Source organism: Plecotus auritus (assembly GCF_963455305.1).
Source record: "Plecotus auritus genome assembly, chromosome: 2".
In the NCBI taxonomy this organism is placed as follows: domain Eukaryota; kingdom Metazoa; phylum Chordata; class Mammalia; order Chiroptera; family Vespertilionidae; genus Plecotus; species Plecotus auritus.
Window position 1 is genome coordinate 18,530,289 of NC_137771.1, and position 27,612 is coordinate 18,557,900.

At 48.0% G+C, this 27,612-nt stretch overlaps 1 protein-coding gene across 2 annotated transcripts in view; it reads left to right on the plus strand.

Moving 5' to 3' along the window:
* The window catches only part of OPRD1 (opioid receptor delta 1), a 37,536-nt gene extending 12,519 nt beyond the window's left edge, over positions 1–25,017 (plus strand). For both annotated transcript variants that reach the window (XM_080654312.1, XM_080654313.1), the window contains exons 2-3: positions 18,432–18,781; positions 21,076–25,017. In XM_080654312.1, coding sequence (XP_080510438.1) covers positions 18,432–18,781; positions 21,076–21,614 — 889 coding nt within the window. In that variant the 3' untranslated portion in view covers positions 21,615–25,017. The remainder of the gene's footprint in view (positions 1–18,431; positions 18,782–21,075) is intronic.
* The last annotated feature ends 2,595 nt before the right edge of the window (positions 25,018–27,612 follow it).

Below are 27,612 nucleotides of genomic sequence, written 5' to 3' on the forward strand. Positions count from 1 at the left end.
ATGGGGACGGTTCTCTCCATGGACCTACCCTACCTTGGTTCATCATTGGACATGGACCTAGAACGTAGGCCTCTACTAAGAGCCCAGAGCCGCTTCAGGAAGTCTGAAGCCTTGGACAGGAGCCCCCTTCCCCTCTGGCCTCAGCTATCCTGAACCCTCACCTGGGACTCATCCTGGGGATGCAGCTTGGAGAAGTAGAATGTGGCCTTCCAGAAGTCAGGAGAACCAGTACTCTAAGTCAGAGAACATGTAACCTTGTGCCTTACATCTTTCCCTCTCCAGGCCTCAGTTTCCCCATCTTTAAAGTGGGAGAGGCGTTTTTAATTAATTGTTTCAGATCAGAGCCTCTTCTAGTGCTGACGTTGCAGCACAGGGCTCTGTGTCCCACCGGTGGTGGCAGGTTACTAAGGGCCAGCACAGGAGTCAGGTTCCTGAGACACCCGGAGCAGCTCAGTAGGTATCATTCTAGATCAGGGGTGGGCAAACTTTTTGATTCGAGGGCCACAATGGGTTCTTAAACTGGACCGGAGGGCCGGAACAAAAGCATGGATGGAGTGTTTGTGTGAACTAATATAAATTCAAAGTAAACATCATTACATAAAAGGGTACGGTCTTTATTTTTATTTCAATAGTTTTATTCATTTCAAACATTTTAACAAGAAGAATGTAAACACTAATTATTATAATTTGAAACTTCAAAAAATGGAGGAATCATAGCACAATAACATACCTTATAGTGAAGATGGCAAAGGCAAAATAAAATTGCCTAACAAAGGAAAGGTACAAAAGCCTTTCAAATTAAACTTAAATATAATTAAACTTAAATATTATAAAATAATTTAAAACTAAAACAAATAGAAAAGAACAAAATGTGTAAACAGTAAATTAAACATTTTCTTTAGTGCAACTTCCAAATTATGCCCGGGACGTAGATGTAGATGGCAATGTAGACTGGGTTGAAAGGTTTTTGGTCTTTAAAACATCAACTTCACTGGAAACAGTGTTGTTGGTCTCCTTTTTAGCTAATGCTCTGATACTGTGCTCTCCAGGGGCGTGTCTCCCTACATCACCACGATAACGTGTCTACGCATTCCCAGGGTGATGTCGGGGGACGCGTGTGCGGGCATTACAAGGAGCCTCTGGAAGATTGAGAGGTTGTTCCTTCTACTGAATGGGCGGATATAAATCCACCCACTCAGAAGAAGGAGCTGCGGCCGTGTTTCCCGACGTTGCCATGTTAACACTGCTGCTGGTGAAGGAGCGGAGGGGAGAGCAAGAGAACCCTCCGCTCTTTCGGCTCCGCGGGGCCGGATAGAACAGCCGAACGGGCCGGATCCGGCCCGCGGGCCATAGTTTGCCCACGGCTGTTCTAGACAGACCTATTTTCATCTGGACAAGAAGAGAAGCTACTGTTATATGAGTGCGCCTGGCAGTGGCTAGGGACATCATAGGCATGAACTCATTTGGTACTCACCGCACCCTCATGTGGTAGGATCGATACACCCAGTTCACAGATGAGCAAACTGAGGCTTGGAGATGGTAGAATTGCCCGAGGTCAGGCTGTTAGTTAGAGGCAGAGCTGGGGCCTAAATATATTGTGTCCAGTGACAAAGTCTGTGCTTCTGCCCGGTTTGCACCTTTATTATTTACGGGCTGCTGTAACACATTACCACATACTTGATGGTTAGCACAGTGGTCGGCAAACTCAGTCAACAGAGTGGCAAACCGAAATGTTTTCTCTCTCAGTTCTAGAGGCCAATAGAAATAAAGTCTGCAGGGCTGTCCTTCCTCTGAAGGCTCTTGGGGACAGTACTTCCCCACCCCTTCCAGCTTCTGGTGGCTCCAGGCATCCCTTGGCTTGTGGTTGCATCACTCTGATTTGTGCTTTCATCTTCACGTGGCCGTCTCCTCTCCTCCCTGTGTGTCTCTTACAAGCACACTTGTCCTTGGAGTTAGGGCCTACCCAGATGATCCAGGATGGGCTCAGGTAGAGATCCTTAAATAACTATATCGGTAAAGACCCTTTTTTCAAACATGCCACATCATCAGTACTGGGGGTTGGGATGTGGACTTGTCTCTTTCAGGGCCACTTTCTTTTTTTTTTTTCTTTCAAGTAAAATTTATTTAATAATATAAAAATATGGTATTAAAAACATTTATTAAGAGAAGTGACTTCAGAAGTCTTCTGACTTTATAACTGAAAAACAATGAAAACTGTTCTGTGCTTTCCAAAAAACAAACAAACGAACGAAGCCACCTCTCTGTCACTCGATTTTTCACAATAGGGACATTCTAGTGTTACTCTCCCTATTTCAATTCCGGTTTATTTTTTAAGTCACCTTTCCTAAGAAGGAATGCTGGCCTTCTGAGAGAAAACGGGGTATTTATAATCCAGAGGATCTTCTGTTGCCTGATTTTCAGAGAAAGTTGGTTTTCATCTGACTTAGCTAACTTTCACTCAGAAAATTTTAGTAAAATACATTTAAAGCTTGGCATTGTGAGCATGCAGAAGAAAAAAAAGTAAGACTATAAAATGAAATAAAAGCTAGAATTAAAAGCCTCTAAATTGAACAAGTGACTAGTAGTCTGACACTGATCCCTAAAGTGAGTCCTTGTGCGTAGTGCCAGCCCCAGGTTTGTCCCACTGACTCTTAGAGGACATATGTGACGACAACAACAATCAGAACTTACATAGAAACTTACTTCTCCTCACGTTTTTGTCCTGTGGCTGTGAATCACTAAGCTCACACATTTCCCACTTTAAGGAGATAAGGCAAAAAAAAAAAAATAATAAAATAAAAGTCATCTGTGGGGTTTGCTTTAAGCTTCATGGAGTAACACATCGGAGGCTGCAAATCAGAGGGCTTTCATCGGCGTGGGTGGGTCCCTTGGCAAGAAAGTCAGAGTCATTGTCACTCTCTCCCAGGGGCTCAGGTTTCCGGAGCCTGTGACTCGGTTTAGCTGGAGAGAGAGCAATGCTCTCCTCTTCCCAATCGTCGTCGTCTTCATCATCTCCCATGTCAGTTTCCCCGTCCTCTGAGTCTCACCATCACCCGAGTCGCCCCCTTGCATTGTGCCCACGATGCATTCGCTAGGTCTTTTTTGCATGAGCACCTCCATGGCTGTCCGTGGCGGGGACAGCCTCAGGGCCACTTTCAACCCAAGTTGTTGAAGCCTTGGTGGTGACAGTATCTGCTGAGTCCCTGGCCCATGACGGGGAGGTGCAGGGAATGGGGCATTTCTGGAGTGGTTTAAAAGCGCTGCAAAAGTTGTGACTTGGGGAGGCCGATCTGGGGGGCCTATGTGACGGGGTGTAGCTTCAGCTGACGTTGTGCCAGCGGTGATGCCAGGTAGGTAGGAAATACATGAAGACCACATCCGGTAATGGGTGGAGGAGCCAGCCACGGGGCAGAGACCTGGAAACCTGTCCTCGGGAGCCGTCTGTGCTGGCTGGGGCATATGGCCACGTGGATTGACATTGCAGATCCCACAGAAAAGGGATTTGGCCTCATTTACTTGCCTGGAGAGAGGGGAAAAGCCAGGCCTGAGCACCATCTGTGCCTGTGAGGTAATCACCTGCATCGTCTCGGGCCCTCCGTTCACCTAAGAAGTGGTGTCTTCTTCGCTCAGATAATCACATTAATGAGTACACGAGGGCAAACCAAGATGGGGCTCCAAGAATGGCCACACCGTGCTGAGAAGGCAGCTAACCAACCAGCCATAGCAGCTGACACGTACCGAGCACTTCCTTGTATTGACTCAGGTCTCCCACAGTTGGATGAGATGTGTACTGTTACTGTCTCCACTTCCCACCATGTGCGAGGGAGGAGGGTTAGGTTTAGTTTCTGTGTTTCTATGCGCAGAACCAGGAAAAAAAGTGCCAGGTAAGAAGGAGCCAGTCTGTAGCCTTGCCCCATCCCCTATCCACCACCCCCACTGCCCCCCCCCCAAAAAAAAGAAAGAACTTGCCTACCCTGTGAGTTGTGCCAACAACGGGACGGGTTGTGCCTGCATGTGGGGGCTTTGCTGTCTCCAACACTCAAGTAGAGACTGCGAAGCCATTTGACTGGAGGGCCATAGACTGAATGTCCTCCCTGTGAAGTTTCCTTCTAGCTCAGATTCTCAGATTTTTTTTTCTCTAGGAGACCATCAGCCAGCTGGGTGCACGAAGATGTGTATCACAGCATTATCTGTAATAACAAAAAGAGAGGAAACAACCCGTGTATCTTTCGACAGGGGATTTATTAAGTAACTTTATGTGGGAGCTTTAGTATCTCTAAGTGAAATTAGATCCAGCCTGAAGTCTGTTCTTGAGCTAAAAATGACTTTTATCCTCTTAAAGGGTTGTTAAATAAAATAAAATAAAATAAAAAAGAATATGCAACAGATATGGCCTACAAAGCCTAAAATATTTTTAAAAATATATATTTTATTGATTTTTTTACAGAGAGGGATAGAGAGTTAGAAACATCGATGAGAGAGAAACATCGATCAGCTGCCTCCTGCATACCCCGTACTGGGGATGTGCCCGCAACCAAGGTACATGCCCTTGACCAGAATCGAACCTGGGACCCTTCAGTCCACAGGCCAATGCTCCATCCACTAAGCCAAACCAGTTAGGGCATAAAATATTTACTCTCTGACTCTTCAGAAAGAAGTTGGTTGACCTCTGGACTAGAATAGCAATCAGATTGGTCACCAAAATCTTTATTATTTTGTATCTATGGTTCTAGAACAGCCATGGGCAAACTACGGCCTGCGGGCCGGATCCGGCCCGTTCGGCTGTTCTATCCGGCCCGCGGAGCCGAAAGAGCAGAGGGTTCTCTTGCTCTCCCCTCCGCTCCTTTACTTTGAATTTATATTAGTTCACACAAACACTCCATCCATGCTTTTGTTCCGGCCCTCCGGTCCAGTTTAAGAACCCATTGTGGCCCTCGAGTCAAAAAGTTTGCCCACCCCTGTAAGAAAGATGGTCACAGCATAGTTTTGAGAGAAACAGGTTACATAACAGTATTAGAGCAAGGTCCCAATGATATAAAACAGGGCATGTGTGTTTGCATGTTATTGGTAATGATGGTCTATAAGAGTAATGATGTTTTTACAGCTTTCTTTATTAAAGGATTCTGTTTTGTTTGAACATTTTGTAGTGAGCAGTTGTTATTTTTGAGCTCCCAAAAAGCATTTGGGAATAAAATTAATTCTCAATACTCCAGAAATCCACGCTGTTTGGGACCAAGTGAGGTTTTTTTGTTGTTGTTGTTGTTGTTTTGTTTTTAATATATTTTATTGATTTTTTTACAGAGAGGAAGGGAGAAGGAGAGAGTTAGAAACGTCGATGAGAGAGAAACATCAATCAGCTGCCTCATGCACACCTTCTACTGGGGATGTGCCCGCAACCAAGGTACATGACCTTGACTGGAATCAAACCTGGGACCCTTCAGTCCGCAGGCCGACGCTCTATCCACTGAGCCAAACCGGTTAGGGTGGGACCAAGTGAGTTTTGATCGGGGCTGAAGCCATTGTTCGTTTTGGTTCCTCCAGTGCCACAAGGTGGATCAGCCTGTGGGTTGGCGTTCTTACCTTGTTGCCATTAGTGTTACTGTTTTGGCTTTTAGGTCTCTTGCCCTGCCTTTGACCCACATGGGTTTTGTGTATAAACAGAAAAAGCATTCCCCTCAGTTTGGTTCAAAACAAAAGAGCTACTTGGATAAATGATCTGACAGTATTTCCCTTTGCTGCCGCAGAGCTGAGTCACCTCAGATTCAGGGCAAACAGGGTGAGGCCTAGATGTCCTTCAGCGGACCTAGATTGGTCCAGGTTAGAAGGTAGGAATTAAAGAAGGACTGAAGGAGAGAGGCAGGGAGTGTGGAAGGGCTGTCCCAACCTGAGCTCTTCACTCCATGACTGGTTGCTTTCAAGGGTCAGGACACCGTGACTCCTCTGCCCACAGGGAGTCCTCCAGGAAACGCTGTCCCCTGTGTATAGCATGAAGGGGACACGGTTTTTGCCTGAAGGATGGCCCGGTCTAGTTTGGAAGACTGACTCATCAACATTCATTCCTTCACCAAATGTGTTTGGAGCACCTGCTTTGTGCTAAGTGCTGCTGTAAGTTCTAGGCACGTAGTGGTGACCAAGACAAATGCCATGCTTTGGGGAACGTATGCTTTCATTTCCAAGAGAATATGTGTGTGTGGCGGGGGGGACACAGAGTACTCTGGATTCACAAGAGAGAAGCGGAAACCGAAGTTAAAGGCAGGCCCTGGGGTTTCAGGGGAGAGCTCTGGGTTTGAATCTCTGCTCAGCCTCTTTCTGACTGTGCAACCTTGGGCAAGTTTTGAGTGAACTGGGAATAATAAATACTGTGTACTCTGTAGGGGCATCTGTGAGGATTAAATGACAGAACGCTTTCCCCGTGCCTGCTACGTAGTCAATGTCCAACAAACGTTTATTTTCTATTAAAAAACAAAACAAAACAAACATAGGTGTCAGAGTGCATCAAACCATGCCTGAGAAGACCTCACATAGTTGTTCATAAATGCTGGCTCCTGCCCCTCGTGACCAGAGGGGTATATTTTGTGCTGAATTGACCTCCCCTCGTTAACTCCCCATTGGGCCCCGTCATTGTGCCTGTGACATTGTTCTGATGTTTATTGGTCTGTCTCTCCCTGACCCCACCTGGATTGTGAGCAGGTTGTCTCCAAAGCACAGGACATAGCAGGACTGAGGAATGTGTGAAAACCAGACGAATGCTCTAGTGCCGGGGTGGGCAAACTTTTTGACTCGAGGGCCACAATGGGTTCTTAAACTGGACCGGAGGGCCGGAACAAAAGCATGGATGGAGTGTTTGTGTGAACTAATATAAATTTAAAGTAAAGGAGCGGAGGGGAGAGCAAGAGAACCGGATAGAACAGTCGGATCTGGCCCGCGGGCCATAGTTTGCCCACGGCTGCTCTAGAGCCAGCCCACCTCTGGACCAGTGTCCTCCCCTCGGTCCTGGCCTCCGGCTTGGGGCCCTCGCCATGGCCAATGCTTGATAAGGTAGTGCAAGTGGCAGGGAGGCCTGGGGGACAGTGAACAGCAAAGCACAGACCCGAGGGGTTATGAGCGTGGGTTCCGGAAACCAGATGGAAGTTTGCATCCTGTCACTGTGGCCTCCTAGCCATGTGTCTCTGGGAGCGCCATCTAACTTGGCGCATCTGTGGAACGAGCATGGCATTAGCACTCAGGGTCGCAGTGAGGATGAGATGAAATCATGCCTTTGCTGCTTTAGGCATAGTGCCTGGCACATGGAAGCAAAGGCAGCCAGGGAATGTTGCTTAAAGGAAACAAACAACCCACACAAAGCTGTCAGGCCAGTCCCATCGAGGCCTGCACACAGGAGGGAGTGCGTTAGCCTTCTTCTGGGCGCCAGGCACTAAGACGTCAGCCAGTCTAACCAACGCCCTGCGGGTGCCTAGGGGAGAAAACTCTTACAAGGAGCTTGTCATCCAAGAAGCCCAGCTCTTCAGAGCTCAGGAGGGTGTGTGCATTTAAGGTGGCCCTGCCTGTGCTTCAGTCACACCCCATCTCCTTCAAATGGGAGGAAAATCAGTAGAGGTGGTGATGATCTCCCCTGACAATGGGACTGTTTGACAGAGGACAGGAGGGGTTTAGAGCTCCGGGACTCGTATGATGAAGCCGCGCCGAGGACTGCGATGGTTGGGAGCACATTCCCTAGCAGCTGCGTACTTCAAGGTGAGCTGATGGGGATTTGACTTAGAGAGAAAGCAAAGGGTTTCCCATTGCATCACAGAGTCAATAGAGGTTCAGCCAGAGCTTACCTCACCTCTGGGGTTGGGTCCAATGGTGAGGATTGAACCTTATGAGAAAAACAGAAAAATATCAGAAGGAAACCGCCCCCCCCCCAAAGGGCTGCCAGTTCTTGCCTACATGCTGGCTAGTAAGCTAGACATTTTCACATGTTTTGGCTCCTAAAAAACATGATTACACTGAAATTACCAACAAGAAAACAGGTTCAGAGAGGTGAAGTAATTTATCCAAGATCACACAGCTGTCTGTTGAGGAGCCAAATCTGAAAGGCTCTGAAGGACTCCATTACCACATTCTCCAGCTTAGGAAATAGACAGCAACAGCTCTTGATTACCCACAACCTTTCTTCTTTATTGTGGTAAAATACACACAACATAAAATTTACCATCTTAACCATTAAGTGCACAGTTCAGTGAAATTAAGTGCATTAATATTGTTGTGCAGCTGTCACCACCATTCGTCTTCAGAACTCTTCATCTTTGCAAACTGAAGCTCTATTCTAATTTAAATATAACAAAAGCGTAATATGCTAATTAGACTGGACGTCCTTTCAGACGACCTTCAGGATGAAGCCGGGGCTGCGAAGCCCGGGTCCAGGTGGCTGGAGGGAAACCAGTGCCAGCAGCCGGGGGAAGGAAGGCCTACTTTTGCACGAATTTCGTGCATCGGGCCTCTAGTTAAATAAGAAGTCCCCATTGCCCCCTCCCCCAGCTCCCAGAAACTGCCATTCTATTTTCTGCCTCTATGAATCTGACTACGTACCTCATGTAGTATTTGTCTTTTTGTGACGGGCTTGTTTCACTTGGCACAATGTCCTTAGGTTTATCTATGGTATAACGTGTCAGAATTTCCTTCCTTTTTAAGGCTGAATAGTACCCCATTGTATGGCTGTACCACATTTTGTTTATCTACTCATCCATCCATGGACACTTGGGTTGCTTCCAACGTTTGGCTGTTGTGAATAGTGCTGCTGTGAACATGGGGTGTATGTATACCTGAGATCCTACTTTTACATCTTCTGGTTATATACCCAGAAGTGGAATTGCTGGATCATATGGCAATTATTTTAGTTTTTTGAGGTATTGCTGTGCTGTTTCCCACAGCATCTGTACGACTTTACATTCCTACCAACAGAGCACAAGGGTTTCAGTTTCTCCACATCCTTGCCAGTATTTGCTATTTTCTGTATTTTTTAAATAGTAGCCATCCTGGTAGGTAGGAAGTAATATCTCATTGTGATTTTGATTTACATTTCCCTAATGATTAATGATGTTCAGCATCTTTACATGTGCCTATCGGTCATTTATTTTTTATTTTATTTTATTTTTTTTTTCTTTTCAAATTTTTATTAAGGTATTATATGTGTACATATCTTACCATTGCCCCCCACCCCCACCCCACTCCCATACATGCCCTCACCCCCCAATGTTTTGCATCCGTTGGTTACTCTTATATACATGCATATAAGTCCTTCGGTTGATCTCTTATTTCCCCCACCTCTCCCTAACCTTACCCCTGTAATTTGACAGTCTGTTTGATGCTTTACTGCCTCTGTAACTATCTTTTTGTTCATCAGTTTATAATGTTTTTCATTATCCCCAAATGAGTGGGATCATGTGGTATTTTTCTTTCATTGACTGGCTTATTTCACTTAGCATAATGTTCTCTAATTCCATCCAAGTGCCTACAAATGGTAGTAATTCCTTCTTTTTTACGGCAGCATAGTATTCCATTGTGTAGATGTACCATAGTTTTCTGATCCAGTCATCTGCTGATGGGCACCTAGGCTGTTTCCAAATCTTAGCTATTGTAAATTGTGCTGCTATGAACATAGGGGTGCATATATCCTTTCTGATTGGTGTTTCTGGTTTCTTAGGATATATTCCTAGGAGTGGGATTACTGGGTCAAATGGGAGTTCCATTTTCAGTTTTTTGAGGAAACTCCATACTGTTCTCCACAGTGGCTGCACCAGTCTGCATTCCCACCAGCAGTGCACGAGGGTTCCTTTTTCTCCGCATCCTCGCCAACACTTGTCGTTTGTTGATTTGTTGATGATAGCCATTCTGACAGGTGTGAGATGGTATCGCATTGTTGTTTTGATTTGCATCTCTCAGATAATTAGTGACTTTGAGCATGTTTTCATGTGTCTCTTGGCCTTCCTTCTGTCTTCTTTCGAAAAGATTCTATTTAGGTCTGTTGCCCATTTTTTTATTGGATCCTTTATCTTCCTTTTATTAAGTTGTATAAGCTGCCTGTAGATGTTGGAAATTAAACCTTTATCAGTGATACCATTTGCAAATATGTTCTCCCATACAGTGGGGTTTCTTGTTGTTTTGTTGACCTATCGGTCATTTATATATCTTTAGAGTTATGCCTATTTAAGTCCTTTGCCCTTTTAAAAAAAATCTGTGTTTTTAAAAATATTTTTAAAAATTGATTTTTAGAGAGAGAGGGAGGGAGAGGGATAGAGAGATAGAAACATTGATGAGAGAGAAACTTCATCAACTGACTGCCTCTTGCATGCCGCCTCCTGGATCAAGCCCACAACCCAGCATGTGTCCTGACAGGGAATCGAACCGGTGACCTCTTAGTTCCTGGGTCAATGCTCAACCACTGAGCCACATGGGTTGGGTTGTAGTTTTGTTGTTGTTTGTTTTTTGAGTTGTAGGAGTTCTTTATATATTTTGGACATAAATCCCTTATCAGATAATGTGATTTGCAGATATTTTCTCCCATCTTTGGGTGGCCTTTTTACTCTGTTGGTAGTGTCTTTTGGTGCACAAAAGTTTTTAATTTTGATGTAGCCCGATTTATCTATTTTATTTTTTGTTGCCTGTTCTTTTGGTATCATATCCAAGTAACCACTGTCAAGTCCAGTGTCATGAAGCTTTTCCCATATTTTCTTCTAAGAGTTTTATAGTTTTAGCTTTTTTATCCATTTTCAGTTCATTTTTAATATGGTATTAAAGTAGGAGCTCAATGTCATATCCACAACTTTTTGAAATAGAGAAAAAAAATTAGAAACCAATGAAGGATTTTGGGCATGGGACAATAAGCACTTTATTTTTCTAGAGAGTTCAGTCTCTTGCCCCTTCTTGCTCTACCCTCCATCTAGCCTCCACACAGCAGTCAGAGTGATTTTTAAAGAAGCGCACATAGATCAGACCACATCACTCCTCTGTTTAAATTCTCTGATGACTCTCCCCAACCCCTTGCGCTCAGAATAAAATCCAAACTTTTTGTTATGGCCCGAAGGTTCCTCATGACTGACATCTCAGCAGCCGACTTCTGCTGCCTCTCCTGTTGTTTCCTCTCTGGCTCACTCCCCTCTAGTTGCACTTGATTTATGACTATCCCTGCAGCTCACCAGGCTCTTTACTGCCCCAGGGTCTTCGTACATGTTGTTCTTTCCGTCTGAAACAACCTCGCCCTTCATCGTCACATGGCTGACTCCTTCTCCTTCTTTCCAGCCTGGCAGAGGTGTCATGTAGTCTTAGCTCGCACTGCCATAACAAAATACCACAAACTGGGTAGCTCAAACAACAGACACTTATTTTCTCACAGTTCTGGAGGCTAAGGTGCCAGAGAGCTCTCTTCCTAGCTTCGCATGACAAGGAGAGAGGGAGCAACTGGAAGATTGGGGTGGGGGAGGGACGGAGGGACGGAGAGGGAAAAGGAGAGAAAAAGAGAGATATTAGTGCCCTTATAACAGGTGTCTCTTCTTAAATGGTCACTAATCCCATAATGACTGCATATAACCCTAAGGATCTCCCAAGGCCCGATCTCCAAATACCATCACACGGGTAGGGCTCCGATGGGAATTTTGGGGAACACAGTTCAGTTCATAGCACATCTCCTCAGAGAAGCCATCGATGACCTCCCAATCTATGCCAGGTTCCTCCCACAAACCCCCTCATACTCCCACTGGTAATGTCCATCACTAGACCCTTCTCTTATCCTTCGTGGTAGAGTGGTAATAGTGGGTAACTATACACTAATTAATACAGCAATTTGTTCAGTGTCTGCCCCCTCCCTATGACCATAAATTTCAAGGACCAGACTATCACCTTCTCTCCTATGTCCCCTACTCAGTGCCTGGCACATAAGAGGTGCTTGTTACTACCTATTGGATGAGTGAAGAGCTTTAGCATAAGCTCACATCCCTGAACTTTTTCACTGACTATGAAGGTGGGGAGGAAGGAAGGTAACACGCACGAGGGGCAGTAGAGGGAAGTCATTACCAGGTGTGTTGGCACTAGAATGCCTCAATTAAATACCAGCTCTGCCACTTACGGGTCATGTGACTTGGGCAAGTCACTTTACCTTTTATGCCTCAGCTTATGTTTCTTAAGAGATGTCAGCACCTATTTGGAAGATGAAAAGCAATTGGAAGAGGCGTACCAGGCTGAGCAGGGGTGAGGTGTGGGACTGAAAACAGGCATGGGGTTGATTCCCCATAGAGGAAGCAGTGAGACATTTAGGCCTCTCGCTCTTAGGCCCTGCCCAGCCAGGCGACTAGACCTATTTTGCAGGAAGTCAAGATTTTTTCACTAGAGAAGTTAACCTGGAGAAACTCTGAGCTCAGGGCCAGCAGACGCAGAAAGGGTCAGAGTGAGATACTGAATGGAAAATAGAGGGATCCCAAGGTAGTCTCTGTCCCTGCTACCAGAATCCCTACAGCCAGATGTGTGTTGCCAGCAGGAAATGGGAGGATTCTTTTCTGAAAGCCTCAGAGAAGAGAACTGATATTTAGTTGTCCCCAGAATAAAGCCAGATCTTTGCTCAGTCTCCCTACAGGGCTCTTGTGCTGACACACACACACACACACACACACACACACACACACACACACACACACACCTATCAATTAGTTTGTTAGTGCTTCATGGAAAGATCCACCTTTAGTCACATCTTACCAGGTAGTTGAAGGCAGTCTCCAGAATAGAAGAGAAAGGCCAGTACAGACAATTAAACAAAAATGTTCAAAGCAAAAAGACAATGCAGAGAGCAGAAGAAAATACAAAAAACAAAAACTATCATATCCTTAGAGAGGTCAGAGAACATATTGTATCCATGAAATAAGATGTTATGAAAAGGAATAAAAAGAAAGGGCACTGAGAAAACAAAACACAAGAGCCATAACTTTAAAAAAAAGTCAATAAAAAGGTTGAGAGATAATGAAAAGGAAATGTCCCCCAAAGACCACGAGATGAAAATAAGAAAATTTGAGGTCAATCCAGGAGGCCCAATGTCTGACTAACGGATTGTCCAGGGGTTCCAGACAAAGCTGAGGGGGGAATGACCTAATAACTATGAGGACATTTCAAATCGAAGGACTTGAATCTCCAGACTGAGAGGGCCCAATAAAATGAAAACGAGCCACCCAGAATACATCACCATGAACGTCAGAATACTAGGGATAAAGAGACAATACTGAAAGTTTCTTGGCCGGGGAGGGCAGCTTACAAATAACCAGGAGTCAGAATGGTTCAGATACCTCAGTGGCAACATAGAAGTTAGAAGATGAGGAAATTCTGATGGAAAATTATTTCCAACCTACTAATCCTTATACAGTCAGAGAAATCAGAAGTGAGGACAGAAGGAAGACACTGTCAGACATGCAAGAGTGTAAAAATGTTATTTTCTATGTGTCCTTTCTTAGGAAGTGACTAAAGGATGTGCTGCACCAACATGAGGGCATAAACCAAGATAGAAAAGACGTGTGAGCCAGAAAGCAGGTGCTCTAACACAGGAGCACAGACATGCAGCTGGTCCGGAAAGAAACCACCAGCAGATTAAAAAGGGAGGAGGGCTGAAACCGGTTTGGCTCAGTGGATAGAGGGTTGGCCTGCAGACTCAAGGGTCCTGGGTTCGATTCCGGTCAAGGGCATGTACATTGGTTGCGGGCACATCCCTGGTGGGAGGTGTGCAGGAGGCTGATCGATGTTTCTCATGTACATTGGTTGCGGGCACATCCCTGGTGGGAGGTGTGCAGCTGATCGATGTTTCTCTCTCATCAATGTTATGTTTCTAGCTCTCTATCCCTCTCCCTTCCTCTCTGTAAAATATCAATAAAATATATTTAAAAAAAATAAAAAAATAAAATAAAATAAAAAGGGAGGAGGGCCTAGCCGCCTTGGCTCAGTGGATAGAGTGTCGACCTGCGGACCGAAGGGTCCTGGGTTCGATTCCGATCAAGGGCATTCTCTCTGTCTTTCCCTCTCTTTTACACTCTCTCTAAAAAGCAATGGAAAAATACCTTCTGGTGAGGATTAAAAAAAAAAAAAAAAAAGGCAAGGGAAGGAGGGTGACTCCAGGAGATGGATCACTAGGAAAAGAGAAGGAACTGGTATATTATGTGCCTGCATGGGAATGGGAAAGGCATTTTATGGGTCTGCTGAAATATTTGAGGAGATTTAGCAATATATGTACAAATGGAAAAAAAAGGAGGCAATTATTAATTTCAGGAAAAACAAAAATCTGTAGTAGAAAATAAATGTGATTATAGCATACCATTTGGCTCAGCAGTGGACAATATCGACAAAGTCATAAGAATACCCTAAAAAAAAGAGTATAAACCATGAATAGCAGTTTAACTTAAATTTTAAAAAACTGTGGTAAAACTATGTTGGAAGAATGGAGAGGGGTGGTTGAGTTGGGAGTAAGAGAGTTAATCCTCTCCCACCATTAATAGGGAGTTGTGGAGGACCTTACTAGTGTTCCGTAGCACCTGGTTCTCCCTGCTTCTGGGCACATAAAAGACTGTACTTCTCAGCCCCTTGCTGTTGGCTGGGCCACATGACTAGTTCTAGTCCGTCGGCTTCAGGTGGAAGGGCTATTCTGCAGCTAGACCAGAGCGTGGATGGCCCTGCAGCTGTCTCTTCTCCCTCCCTCGAGGTGATCGAGGAGGCCTCAGCAGAGCCACGCGGTTGCAGCAGGCTGGGATTGCCTTGTGGAATATAGTCCTGGAAGCACTGACAGGACTCTGCAAGGGTGAGAAAGAAACCGTGGTTGTGTTAAGCCACTGAGATTTTGGGATTGTTTGTTACGGCTGCCTAGCCTGGCTCAACCGAATACAAACATCTATCACTGTCTAGCATGGCTACATCAAGAAACCACCGTTTAAACATGTTGTTTAGAATGATGGCGATAATAATTAGAAGAATAACTGAAAACGTGGAAAGTGGTGGCTCTGGGGAGCAGGCCAGAGGAGTGGGGAAGGGGAGGGCAGAGGGGCACCTATTTTCATTATAGTTCTATGTGACTTTTTGTATGATGTCATTGTATTACACTGGCAGAAAGAAAATTTTATAAAAAGCTATATGCATATATGTGGTTTGGAAAGATTCCCGCCAAACCATTACCGTGGCTGTCTCTTAGCGGGGAGAGGATGCGCGATGGAGTGGCTGGGCGCGGAAGGCACTGTGGGAAAGGAACCCACACAGATGGAATGCCCGTCTGAGGAGTTTGGCTTTTATCCAGATGGCAATGGGGAGCCACAGAGGGACTGTAAGCAGAAGAGTGTCCCGAGCAAATCTGCCTGTTATTGTGAGCACCCGGCTGATGTGGATGATGACTTGAGGGGCGGAGAGGCTGCTGTGGTGGTCCCCGGGAGAGCTGGTGAGACCTGACCTATACAACAAATGCCTATTGAAAGCTTGCTATTTACCGGGCACTGTTGGTAGGGTCGATAATACAGCAGGGGACGAAATGGTCAAAGGGCCTGTCTTCAGGGAGTTTATGTGGGTGAGAGAGTCAAATGGACAGAAAAGGAGATAAATACTAAGTCAGGCGGTAGTTCGTGATATAAAGAAAATGAAGCAGTGTTAGGAGCTAGAGAGTGATGGTAGGGATAGGGAGGTCAGGGTAGCCTCTCTGAGGAGGCGACATTTGAATAGAGCCCTGAGTTACATGAAGGAGCAAGCCATGCACAATTGGGGACTCGAGGCTTCTAGGAAGAGTGAGCAGCAGTCCAGAGGCCCTGAGGTGGAAGTGGGCTTGATGTGTCCAAGGAACAGGGAAGAAGTGAGGGGTGGGGGGCAGCCATCAAGGGAAGGTTCTGGGAGCTGAGGCCTGAGAGGTGGTTGGGGCCAATTTGTGGACTTGGCCTTGAGAGCAGGAGAGTGGCATGATTTTTTATTTTATTTATTTTTTTAATATATTTTATTGATTTTTTACAGAGAGGAAGAGAGAGGGATAGAGAGTTAGAAACATCGATGAGAGAGAAACATCAATCAGCTGCCTCCTACACACCTCCTACTGGGGATGTGCCCACAACCAAGGTACATGCCCTTGACCGGAATCGAATCTGGGACCTTTCAGTCTGCAGGCCGATGCTCTATCCAATGAGCCAAACCAGTCAGGCCTATTTATTTATTTTTGGTTAATCCTCATCCAAGGATATTTTTTCCATTGATTTTTAGAGAAAGTGGAAGGGAGGGAGAGGGAGAAACAGAAAGAGAGAAACATCAATGTGCGAGAGACACATTGATTGGTTGCCTCCTGCACACTCCCAACCAGCGCTGGGATTCGAGCCTGCAACTGAGGTACATGCCCTTGGCTGGCAGTTGAACCCGCAACCCTTCAGGCCGACGGCCGATGCTCTAACCACTGAGCAAAACCAACTAGGGCAGAGCGGCATGATTTGTCAGAAGAGGCCAACAGGGCAGGGCTTGGTGCTGGTTAGCTGTGGGGTGGGTAGGCCTGTGAGGAGAGGGGGCTCTGGCTGGCCGGCAGCACTGGGCCTCTCAGCCCTGCCTGGATCAGCTACAGCAGCTTCATCACCTACTTCCCAGCATCTCAGCCCCCTCTGGGAATTGAAGGAGCCTTCATAAATCAAAATAGCAGGCAAAGAACAGCCTCTAATTGTTCTGCGTAAAAGAAGCAAAATTAGACGAGTCAGCTGTGGGGTTGAGACTGCCTCCCACACAGCTGCGATCCCGCACCCCACTGAAGGCAGACTTTCCAAGACTTGCAATTCTGCTGTCTTCGAGCAAAACTTTTTGCTTCTCCAGCTGCAGGGCAAGTGACAGCTATTTTGGGAGGGAGTAGGACAGATGCTAGCCCTGGAGGACAATGAGTGACTCAGTATATTTTTTTTAAAGCCAAACAAATCAGTGACATCATGGAGCCTTAGCTGATAGAATCCATTCCGTCATTCCAAATACCTTGAGGGCATGCATCTGTCCAGCCTGGAGGGGTAGAGGCAGAAGTGTGGTTCCACCCTTGGGGTAGAGTGGAGAGAAAGCCTTGGTCTGGGAGTCAGGAGGTCTAAGTTCTTGACTTAGCTCTGCCACTGTCACTCCTGACCTTGGCTCAGTTTCTCCGTCTCTCCTCAATATGGGCAATAAGCTATATAGTGTTTCTTAAACTTTAGGATCCATAAGAATCACTTGGGGGAGGGGGTTCTTGTTAAAGATGAAGATTCCCAGAGATTAAGATCTAAAGGTCTGGGGTGGGGTCCCAGAATCTGCATTTCTTGGGGTTCTTCCAATGATTGTGAGGGAAGTCCTTGGACCACACTTTCATAAAATTGCTCCCCTCCACCTCTGAGTTCTTCTGCTTTGAAATTTGAGGAGTCACTCATACAACTCTTCTTTGGGTTTCTCAGATCATTCCAGGGACATGAAAGCAGTCCTTACCCCGCCTCGGTGTACTGGTATGTTTCCATGATCACATTGCACTGGAACTGTTTTCAGTGTGCAAGCCTCCTCCAGCATACCTGGTGCCCAGCCCAGGACTGGAAATGTTGGCCAAACAGGGGCCAGCTGTGGTGCAAGCAGCTGTGTGGCAGCATAGACCATGGAGAGATGGATGTTGGAGAGTTTCAGGTTCAGGGCCTGGTTGAGGACATTTGGCTTGGACACCTGGGCATGTGCTCTGTGTTGGAAGTCGGCCACTGTCCCCTGCTCCCCTTTCCTACAGCTGGGTGAGTCCAGCTGTATGGGAATAAGATAGTCTGGAAAGGACAGTAGGAAGGACTGGGAGCCCATGGAGGACATTCCAGGTGGTCTAAGGTCCTAGTCATTCTGCTAGGCGGAGTCCCTCCATCAGAGCTGCCAATCATATTCCCAGAAGGCCAGGTCAGTGGTAGAGGGTCAGGTCACTCTGGTCTAGCCCCCAGCTTCATTCTTTATATATGAAGAAAAATAACATCTATCATATACCAAGCACTTAACATGCTTTGGGCTCTGGCTAAGTGCTATATCATCTCACTACATTTCATAACAACTCAATGAGATTGGTAAAAATATTGTCCCTCTTTTTACAGTTGTGGACACTAAGGCTTAGAAAGTTCAAGTTACTAGCCCAGAATCACTCAGCTGACAAACTGTAGAGGCAGGATTAGAACCTAGACCTGTTTCCCTCTGGAGCCGTTTTATTTTTAAAAGATAAGGGTTTTTCCTAAAATACCTCCTGCCAAAGTTACTCCAAGCCATATAAATGCTCTTTCATCTGTTAGAGTGGAAAGGAATGATGCTGAATCAGATAGGTGAGGGTTCTAGTCCCTCCTCTGCCCCGAACTTTTGTGTGACCTTGGATCAGTCATTTCACCTCCCTGAGTTTCAAGTGAAACTGAAATCTGTGAATTGGAACAGTTATATATGCATTTTCTTTTCAGGTACGCGAAGATGAAGACAGCCACCAACATCTACATCTTCAACCTGGCCTTGGCAGATGCATTGGCCACCAGCACGCTGCCCTTCCAGAGCGCCAAGTACCTGATGGAGACGTGGCCTTTTGGGGAACTTCTCTGCAAGGCTGTGCTCTCCATTGACTACTATAATATGTTCACCAGCATCTTCACACTCACCATGATGAGTGTTGACCGCTATATTGCTGTCTGCCACCCTGTCAAGGCCCTGGACTTCCGCACACCCGCCAAGGCCAAGCTGATCAACATCTGCATATGGGTCCTGGCATCAGGTGTTGGTGTACCCATCATGATCATGGCTGTGACCCGTCCCCGGGGTGAGTGGCCACAGGAGGCAGCACATGGGCCTCTGTGGGTTTATAGGCCACTTACTAGGATAGAGATATGGATTGCTGATCAATGAAAGTGTGGATGACTGGCCAGTGGGAATATGGATAGTCAACCAATGGGAATGGGAATGGTTGGCCAATGAGGAATGGGCATGGTTGACTGTGGTGAGGATGAATGGCTAGTCAGTAGTCATATGGATTGCTGGCCAAAGGAAATTATCAATGGGATTATGGATGGCTGATTTATGAGCATGTAGCCGCTGGCCAGAAGTGTGTGGATGACTGACCTTTAAGGAGATAGATGGATGGCCAGTGGGGTGAGGCTGTCACTGATTTGTGAGCAGTGGAGGCCACAAATTATTAGTATAGTAACCACCTCTATCAGTCAGGGTAGCTGCGCAGTGGCTTAACACAGTAGAAGTTTATTTCTTACTCACATTACTGTTCAATGTGAGCAAGAGGAGGGTCTCCATGCCCCACATCATTCAGGGACCCAGGCTCCACATGATGGTTTTGGAATCCTCCACTGTTGGATCTGGGCAGCAGATGAATATGGAGAGGGAGTGGTGAGAAAGCACAACCACTTTTAAATGTTATGGCCCATCTTTTCATAGTGATAGCTGGTCACATGACTCCAACTTGATATAAATAAGTGGGAAAAGTAGTTCAGCAGGGTGCCAAAGACACTGGTCACTAACCTCTCTGAGCCACACTCTATCGTGGGGTGTTGAGAACATTAAATGAGGTTGTAAGTGTAAAATACTTAGGACAAGTATTGGCTCATTGCCAAGGCCCAATAAATAGCAGCAATTAAGATGATTAAGCCTATGAGATAGACAAGGCAGAGACTCCTATCTCCATGGTTTATTTAGGGTCACACAGCCAGACATTTGGTGGAATTTGGCCTAAAACCCAAGGCCCCATATCTGTTGCTCCTTTTGGCCCCTGTGGTGAAGGTTTGCAGATCATCAGAGCTGTGGTGGGAGAGGGGAACAGGCTTGGTGGGAGGCTTCTTGGCCATCACTGACTCTCACAAGGGTAGAGCCCTTATAAAGTCTCTGAGCTTATTGGTCTTGACTCAGCAGCTGGGCCCTATTCCTCACTGTCAGCCTTCAGTTTGCGGGCCATTAACTACAGCCCTGCTGGAGGCTGGGCCAGATGGGCCTCCTCACTCTCCCCAACCCCTCCTCCCCCCCCACCTCTCTCTCTCTCTCTCTCTCTCTCACACACACACACACACCACTTCCCAGTGTGTGCCATCAGCACTTATATGCCACTTACTGTGTGACCTTGGACAAGTGCTGTTCCTCTCTGGGCCTGGTCCTACCATCTGTACAATGAAGTTCTGGGACTCAGTTATCCATGTGGATCCTGCCACCCTGATGTCCCAGATCCATTCCCTCTGTGGATTCCCAGCCCCCTTCTCTCAACTCTCAGGCTCCAAATCCACTGTGTAGCTCCTCAAATTCCAGAATTCCAAAAGACCTTGGGAGTCTCCTGGGCCAGCCTCAGCCTTGTATCTGTATCTCACAACATCCCGTAAGGTGCGCATCCAGCCCAAGCCCACACTCTAGGGGCAGGGAGCTCATTCCCTCCTGCGTGCCCCTCTTATCTCTGGACAAGTCTGGCAGTCAAAAGTGTTTGCCATGAAGCTGAGATTTGCCTCCCAGCCCTAGCCCTGACCTTTGGACTCCCACATGTATCTGCCCTGTGAGTGCACTAAGAGTTGGAGCCCCACTGTGCTACGTGCTTTACGTGCTTTGGCCCAGTTAATCCTCACAACAACCCTATGAGGTTTAGGTACTGTTGTTAGTCCCACTTTAGGGAAGCTCTTAAAGTTTGAATAATTTGCTCAAGGCCACACCACACAGTTAATAGGACCTGAGTCCTGCTCTTAACTCATGCTGTCTGTGTCAGTTTAGGAATATTGTCCCCACTGAAGCTACTTTGGAAATGTGTGAGATGTTTTCAGTTATCATAATAACTGGCATTTAGTGAGCTTAGGTTAAATTATAGCGTTATTGTTGGGCTTATAAAGGGACTTGGAGAGAATATAGAAGACCTTCTGTATTAGGGCCCATCCTGCTGGGGTCTTGAAGGATGAGTAAGAGTTCACCACGTGCAGTGGAGGATATTCCAGGTAGAGGAATCACCCTGAGTAAAGGCCAGGAGGAGGCAGTGGGACCTGACCAAGTTGAGAAGGGTGGGTGAGCAGGCAGGCCGAGCCCCTTAAGCCCCCATTCCCCTTACCCTGCCTGTTTTTCTTTCTTTCCTTGATCCAGACGGAGCAGTGGTGTGCACGCTCCAGTTCCCCAGCCCCAGCTGGTACTGGGACACGGTGACCAAGATCTGCGTGTTCCTCTTCGCCTTTGTGGTACCCATCCTCATCATCACAGTGTGCTACGGCCTGATGCTGCTGCGCCTGCGCAGTGTACGTCTGCTCTCAGGCTCCAAAGAGAAGGACCGCAGTCTGCGGCGTATCACGCGCATGGTGCTGGTGGTGGTGGGCGCCTTCGTGGTGTGCTGGGCACCCATCCACATCTTCGTCATCATCTGGACACTGGTGGACATCAACCGCCGCGACCCGCTCGTGGTGGCCGCGCTGCACCTGTGCATCGCGCTGGGCTACGCCAACAGCAGTCTCAATCCCCTGCTCTACGCCTTCCTCGACGAGAACTTCAAGCGCTGCTTCCGCCAGCTCTGCCGCTGGCCCTGCGGCCGCCCGGAGCCCGGCAGCTTCAACCGCGCCCGGGAAGCCACCGTCCGTGAAAGGATCACTGCCTGCACTCCGTCCGAGGGTCCTGGTGGCACCGCTGCCTGACCAGGCCCGGCTGGCCCACTGCGCACCCTTCCGGAGTGACCTGGCGGTCACACCGAGTGCTAATGGGGGCGGGGGCCAGGGAGCCGCAGGAGGATAAAGGGGGCCTCTGTTTTGAAAAACAGACCCAGGCTTGAGATGAGCCAGGGGGCCGAGAGATGGGGCCCCTGCTGTGGGTGGACCTCTGGGGCGGGGCAGAGGGCTGGGCAGTGGGCTGTGCCTCTGGACTGAGGACCTGGTCAAAGGCTCCGGGCGGAGGAGGAGCTGGGGAGTAGGACCTGTGGCTCTAGAACTGGGCGGATAAATAGGGCCTCTACCGTGGGGAGAGCTTCAAGTTCTAACCCTGAGCTGGGCTTGCCAGTGAGGATGCGGACTGAGCCCTGAAGATGCCCGACCAGGACCCATGGGGCAGTGGAGGGGACAGTGGGTTGAGAATTGAGCTGCAAGATCCATCGGGCCTCTGTGTAGTGAGGAGGGACCTCTTCTCGGACCAAACGCAAGGACAGGACAGGGAGGCGCAGCTTCTGCTCAAGATTGGGCCGCAGAGATAGGGCCTGTGTGCAGGGGACAGGGGCCTCAACTTGGGGCTAAAGATCCAGCTCTTAGTTCTAGCAGGAGGTGGGGCCCAAGGCCGGGCTTGCCCAGGTCCAGGTCCAACTTGCCATCCCTATGAATAAAAAGAAGAGAAAAATAGAGAGGGAGAGAAAAAACGTACCTTCTCACTCCTTGACAGTCATTTCCTTGGAATGGGCAGGGTGCCTCAGCATGGAGGTAGTGCCCCAGCGCTGCACCTCCGTGGGGTTGGGACAGGACACGGGGGCAGGGTGGTGGCTCCAGGATAGGATAGCAGAACAGGCCCCAGTTGGGGTAGACTCCTCAGCGTGACTCCCTATCAGGGCTCGAAAGGAGCAAGGAGGCTTTGTGGCTTCAGTTCCAAAACCGGAGCTGCTGGTTGGTCTCAGTGCCAAGGGGTGGTGGTGGGTGGGCTGAGGCAGGAAGTGGAGGTGGCAGTGGTGCTGGTTCTGCTTTGAGGTTAGGTCCTGAAGTCAGTGGACAGATGCCTTTGGGGGTTCCCCAGGACCCCAGCTTTTCTGGCTCAGGTGCTGCAGGACAGAGGACTGTGGGTCAGACCTCCGTGGAGGATAAGTGCCCCTGGGACTGGGTGGGCATCTGAAGCACCAGCACAGACTTCCCTGCCCCCTGTTCCGGGCCTGGGGCTCCTGAGAAGAAGCTCCAAGAAATCCTCTTTCTCCCCACATCTGGCTGCCCCCACTGTGTCCAGTGTTTCCAGAAAGCTGGAACGGCCCACGTGGGGACCTGACTCTGAAGGAACTGGGGGGGGGGGGGGGGAGGCTTTTATAACTGCAATGCTCCTGTCAGTGTGTGCTCCCCTCTGCCTTTTCCCTGGACTCCCAGGTCCCCACCTGCTCTCGCTGCCCGCTTCAAGCTGCTGAGAGGTGGGTCCACCCAGCGCTAGGCAGAGAGTATTTCATTTCATTAGTTTGGCATTTTATTGAGGCAAGCCCAGATCTTTGCTTCCCCCAGTACCAGGGTCTGTCCTTGGTCCCTGGTCACCCCTTGCTTTACTTCCCCCTCCGCCAGCTCCCCCCCCCCCCCCGACCCCCCCTGCTTTCCCCTTCCTCACACACGTGCAGCCTCAGTCAAGCACCCTGGCTCCCTATTGAAGCAATGTTCTGAAATCCTTGTAAAAACATTTAATCATCTTTCCTTTGGGGGACAGATGGAAAGAAATTGACGTCTGTCTCAAGCAAAAAAGAAAAAAGAAATAAAAGGAGGGGAAGAAAAGAAACAATGTACCTCTTCTCCCTTTGACAGCCATTTCCTTGGAACAAAAGCCTTTCCTGTCTGGGAGGCTGTCACTCAGCAGGGGCTGAACTGGCATTCAGCAAGGTGGGGGCTGAGGCACCAGGGTGGGCTCTGGGCACATTAGGAGTAGGGATACCCTTAGTGGGCAAAGCACAGTCCCCTTCTCAGGGCGAGGTCCCCGGAAGCTGCAGACCTGGGACTTTCCTTCTTCCGAGAGAGGCTTCCCTAGTGCCTTGGGAAGATGCGGGGCTGTGCCCAGCACTCAGACCCGCCTGCTAAGTTCCCTGGGTCTGGGATCCCTGCTCGCTTTCACCCTTCAGATGGAGCCTGTAACCATGGGATCTCTGTGTCTGAATGGGGGTGGGTATCAGCAAGGTAGGAACGTTCCTTGACACTCCTCATCTCCCGGGACCCCTCCTGTGAATGCCTTGGGGAGATGTCAGAGGAAGCAGACAATTTAGGAACCAGGGAAGACTCCCGAAGTGGGTGATGTTGGGACCAAGTCTGTTTATTTTCCTTGCAATCGCTGTGTCCCCTTTAATTCCTCCTAGAAGAGGCTGCTTAAGGTTGCCCCAGGTCTGTTCACTACTGTTTTCTGTGGCTATAACAGACTGGCTCCCTTTTACTACTTCTCATCCATAAATTTGTCCTGGGGTCAGCAGGGGCTGGGTCCAGACCATGTGCATTTAAGGGAAAGCGTTGAAAGTATTGAAATGTATGCCATGCCAGGCTGTGAGCACGCTGGGCACTGCACTGGAACTTGGAAATGAGTCCGGTACTGCCCTGCCCCCAGAAAGTTTGAGCCCGTGCTGGAGACAAAGATGATTGCATCTCCCTGTGGTGTGTGTAGCCACAGGGAGCCCTGGGAGGATGTCACAGGGAAGTACCTTTTCTAGCTTTTCACGGAAACAGATTTGTAGCAATTCTGAAAGAGGTGGAAAAGGATCAGAGGGCCTTGATGCATGACTAGGAGTTGGCCACTAACAGTGTGCAAAAGCAGGGAAATGTCCAAGTGCTTGGCAAACCTGAGAAGTTGTGTGCAGCTGGAGCACGGGGCTTAACTGAACGTGTCTGATGACATTCCTGGGGGGACATGGTGCGAGTAGTACGATTACCCTTATTTTAAACAAGAAGTCAGGCTCAGAGAGGTCAAGCCACTCACCCTAAGTCACAGAGCTTGTTAGTGGTAGCGGAACTCGGGTCAGTGGAATTCCAGGGTCCAAGTTTCCAGGAATTTAACGATGAATTCCAGACATCATTGAAGTAGAAGAGCTGTAGAACCCTGGGATGAGCTTTTGAAGACTTAAAACCAAATGGAAAGACTTAAAGGAAAAGGGCAATTTTTCCATGACCTTTTGTTCCACCTGGCGCTCTCTAACTCTTCCCATTTTAAAAGGTACTGAAGCCCGAGCTGGTTTGGCTCAGTGGATAGAGCATCGGCCTGCAGACTGAAGGGTTCTGGGTTCGATTCCAGTCAGGGACACATGCTCGGGTTGCAGGCTGGATCCCTGGTAGGGGACCTGGAGGAGGCAGCCGATCGATGATTCTCTCTCATCATTGATGTTTCTATCTCTCTCTCCCTCCCCCTTCCTCTCTGAAATAAATAAAAATATATTTAAAAAAATAAAATGTTGCCGAAACCGGTTTGGCTCAGTGGATAGAGCGTCGGCCTGCGGACTGAAAGGTCCCGGGTTCGATTCCGGTCAAGGGCATGTACCTTGGTTGCGGGCACATCCCCAGTGGGAGGTGTGCAGGAGGCAGCTGATCGATGTTTCTCTCTCATCGATGTTTCTAGCTCTCTATCCCTCTCCCTTCCTCTCTGTGAAATATCAATAAAATATATTAAAAAAATAATAAAAATAAAATGTACTGAACATGATGCATTTTAAAGCTCCAAATTGACAGTGTAATTCTAGAGCATCACAGGGCTCTCAAACTATAGTAGATCTGATTTCCCCCGAATTCCCATTCCTCTCTCTTCAGGAGGTGGGAGGGAAGGAAATGATTGTCTCCTACAATTTCATATCTCTTGTAATAGAAGTAGTGGTTGAGGCTGGAGTCAGATCTTTGCCTCTGTTTCCTCATCTGTGGAATCAACATCTTTCATGAGGCTGTGAGGATTTGAAGAGTTAATGTACAAGTCCTCCCTTAAGTTCATCTCTACTTTCTTGGAAAGTGCAACTTTAAGTGACATGATGTATAACAAAACCATTTTACACAGGCCTGTGGTCGGCAAACTGCGGCTCGCGAGCCACATGTGGCTCTTTGGCCCCTTGAGTGTGGCTCTTCCACAAAATACCACGGCCTGGGCGAGTCTATTTTGAAGAAGTGGCGTTAGAAGAAGTTTAAGTTTAAAAAATTTAGCTCTCAAAAGAAATTTCGATCGTTGTACTGTTGATATTTGGCTCTGTTGATTAATGAGTTTGCCCACCACTGACATAGGCTAATTTATATAAGCAAGAGTTAAGTTCCTACAGGATATTTCTGGCCACAAAAACATCACACTGTCCTATATAATAAAAGCCTAATATGCAAATTGTCCCCTCAGCCGGGAGTTCGACCAGGAGTTTGACCAGGGGGTGGGGCCGGCTGCGGTGGCAGGCAGCCGTGGGGGGAGTGGGGGGAGAAGGAGGCCCCAGCCAGCAGCCAACAGCTGCTAGTGACCCTACCCGTGCACAGATTTTGTGCACTGGGCCTCTAGATCCTAAATAAAGACCCCAAATGCTTCTAATATTAGACATCAAAATCAATGTGAGCTATACATACATTTAAGAAAGAGTAATAAAAACAAGTAAGATGATTATTTTCCGACTCCCTTATTTAGTTCAGGATCACAGGTGGCCACAGCCTCTCCAGGCAGCTCATGGTGCAAGGTGGACAGGATGTTCTCCCATCACAGGTCACATCACACACACACACACACACACACACACACACACACACACACACTCGGACTGAGACAATTTAGATGTGTCAATTCACCTCATGTGTACATCTTAGAATGTGGGAGGGAGCTAGAGTATCCAGAAAACCCCCCACACCAACAAGGAGAGAACATGCAAACCCCAGACGGGCCTCAGCTGGGAATCAATGCTTTTCTCATCCCTGTTACAATGAATCGATGCTGAAGGAAACGGCATCATTTGGGGAGCCGCTGTATAGGGTCCAGGGCATAAGTAGGCTCTTAGCACATGGTTAGTCACTGTTATTATTTACAAGTGGACCTGCAGTGCAAGGTCAGAGCTAGAGGCCTAGAGGGAAAGTAGATGAGCTTCCAGGGCAGTAATAGGAGAAGAGACTGGGGACCCAGCCTAGGGATCCCTCTAGCTCAGGAGCCACTGTGGAGAGTGAGAAGCTGGAGGAGGACGGGGAGATGTGCTGCCATGGAAACTGGAGGAGGAGGGCGTTCCCAGAGGGAGGGAGTGATGGATAATGTCAAGTGTCATATAAGAGAGGTTGGGGGTGGGGAGGGCAGGAGAGTGACGGGAGTAAACCAGAGTCCTCAAGTTCAGTCTCCTACCTGTCCTGCAATCAAACCTCAGCTCTGCAGCTAACTGGCTGTGTGACCTAGGCAAGGGATTTGCCCTCTCTGGGCTTCTGTGTCTTCTTAGATCTAAGTCCAAGGAATGGGTCAGGCTCTAATAGGATGCTTAGTCTCATATTAGATTTTCCTGCTTATTGGCCACTTGCTAGAAGTGTGATTGTAGGCAAGTCGCTTTACTTCCAAGATTCCCCTCTGAGGGCTAGATAATGCCAGTGAGGTGCTTACCAAAGTGCCCGGCACAGAGCAGACCCCAAAGACAGGGTTCTTCTGTAACCAGGATGGGGCTGCCAGAGGCAGCTAAGGACGTTCGCTTGGCTTGGAATTGGAAATGCTCCTCAAGGTGGAGAGGGGCCACCAGCGTCCTGAGAGGACTTGGAGGAGCAAGAGCCCAGGCTGGGCACCTGCTCGGCTCCCACCGGAGACCAGCCCTGTCTGTCTGCAGCAGCAGCTCCCTCGCCTGGGCCCTGGCCTCACTGCCTTCCCTGCCTGGCAACTGCTGCACATCCACGTGGGAGCAGCTCCAGAGGCTCTAAAGCCCCTGGGCAGGGATGCCCCTGGGTCGAGGCCCCAGCATTCACACCAAAACACAGACACACACCTTTCTCTCATCATTAACTTATTTATTTATTC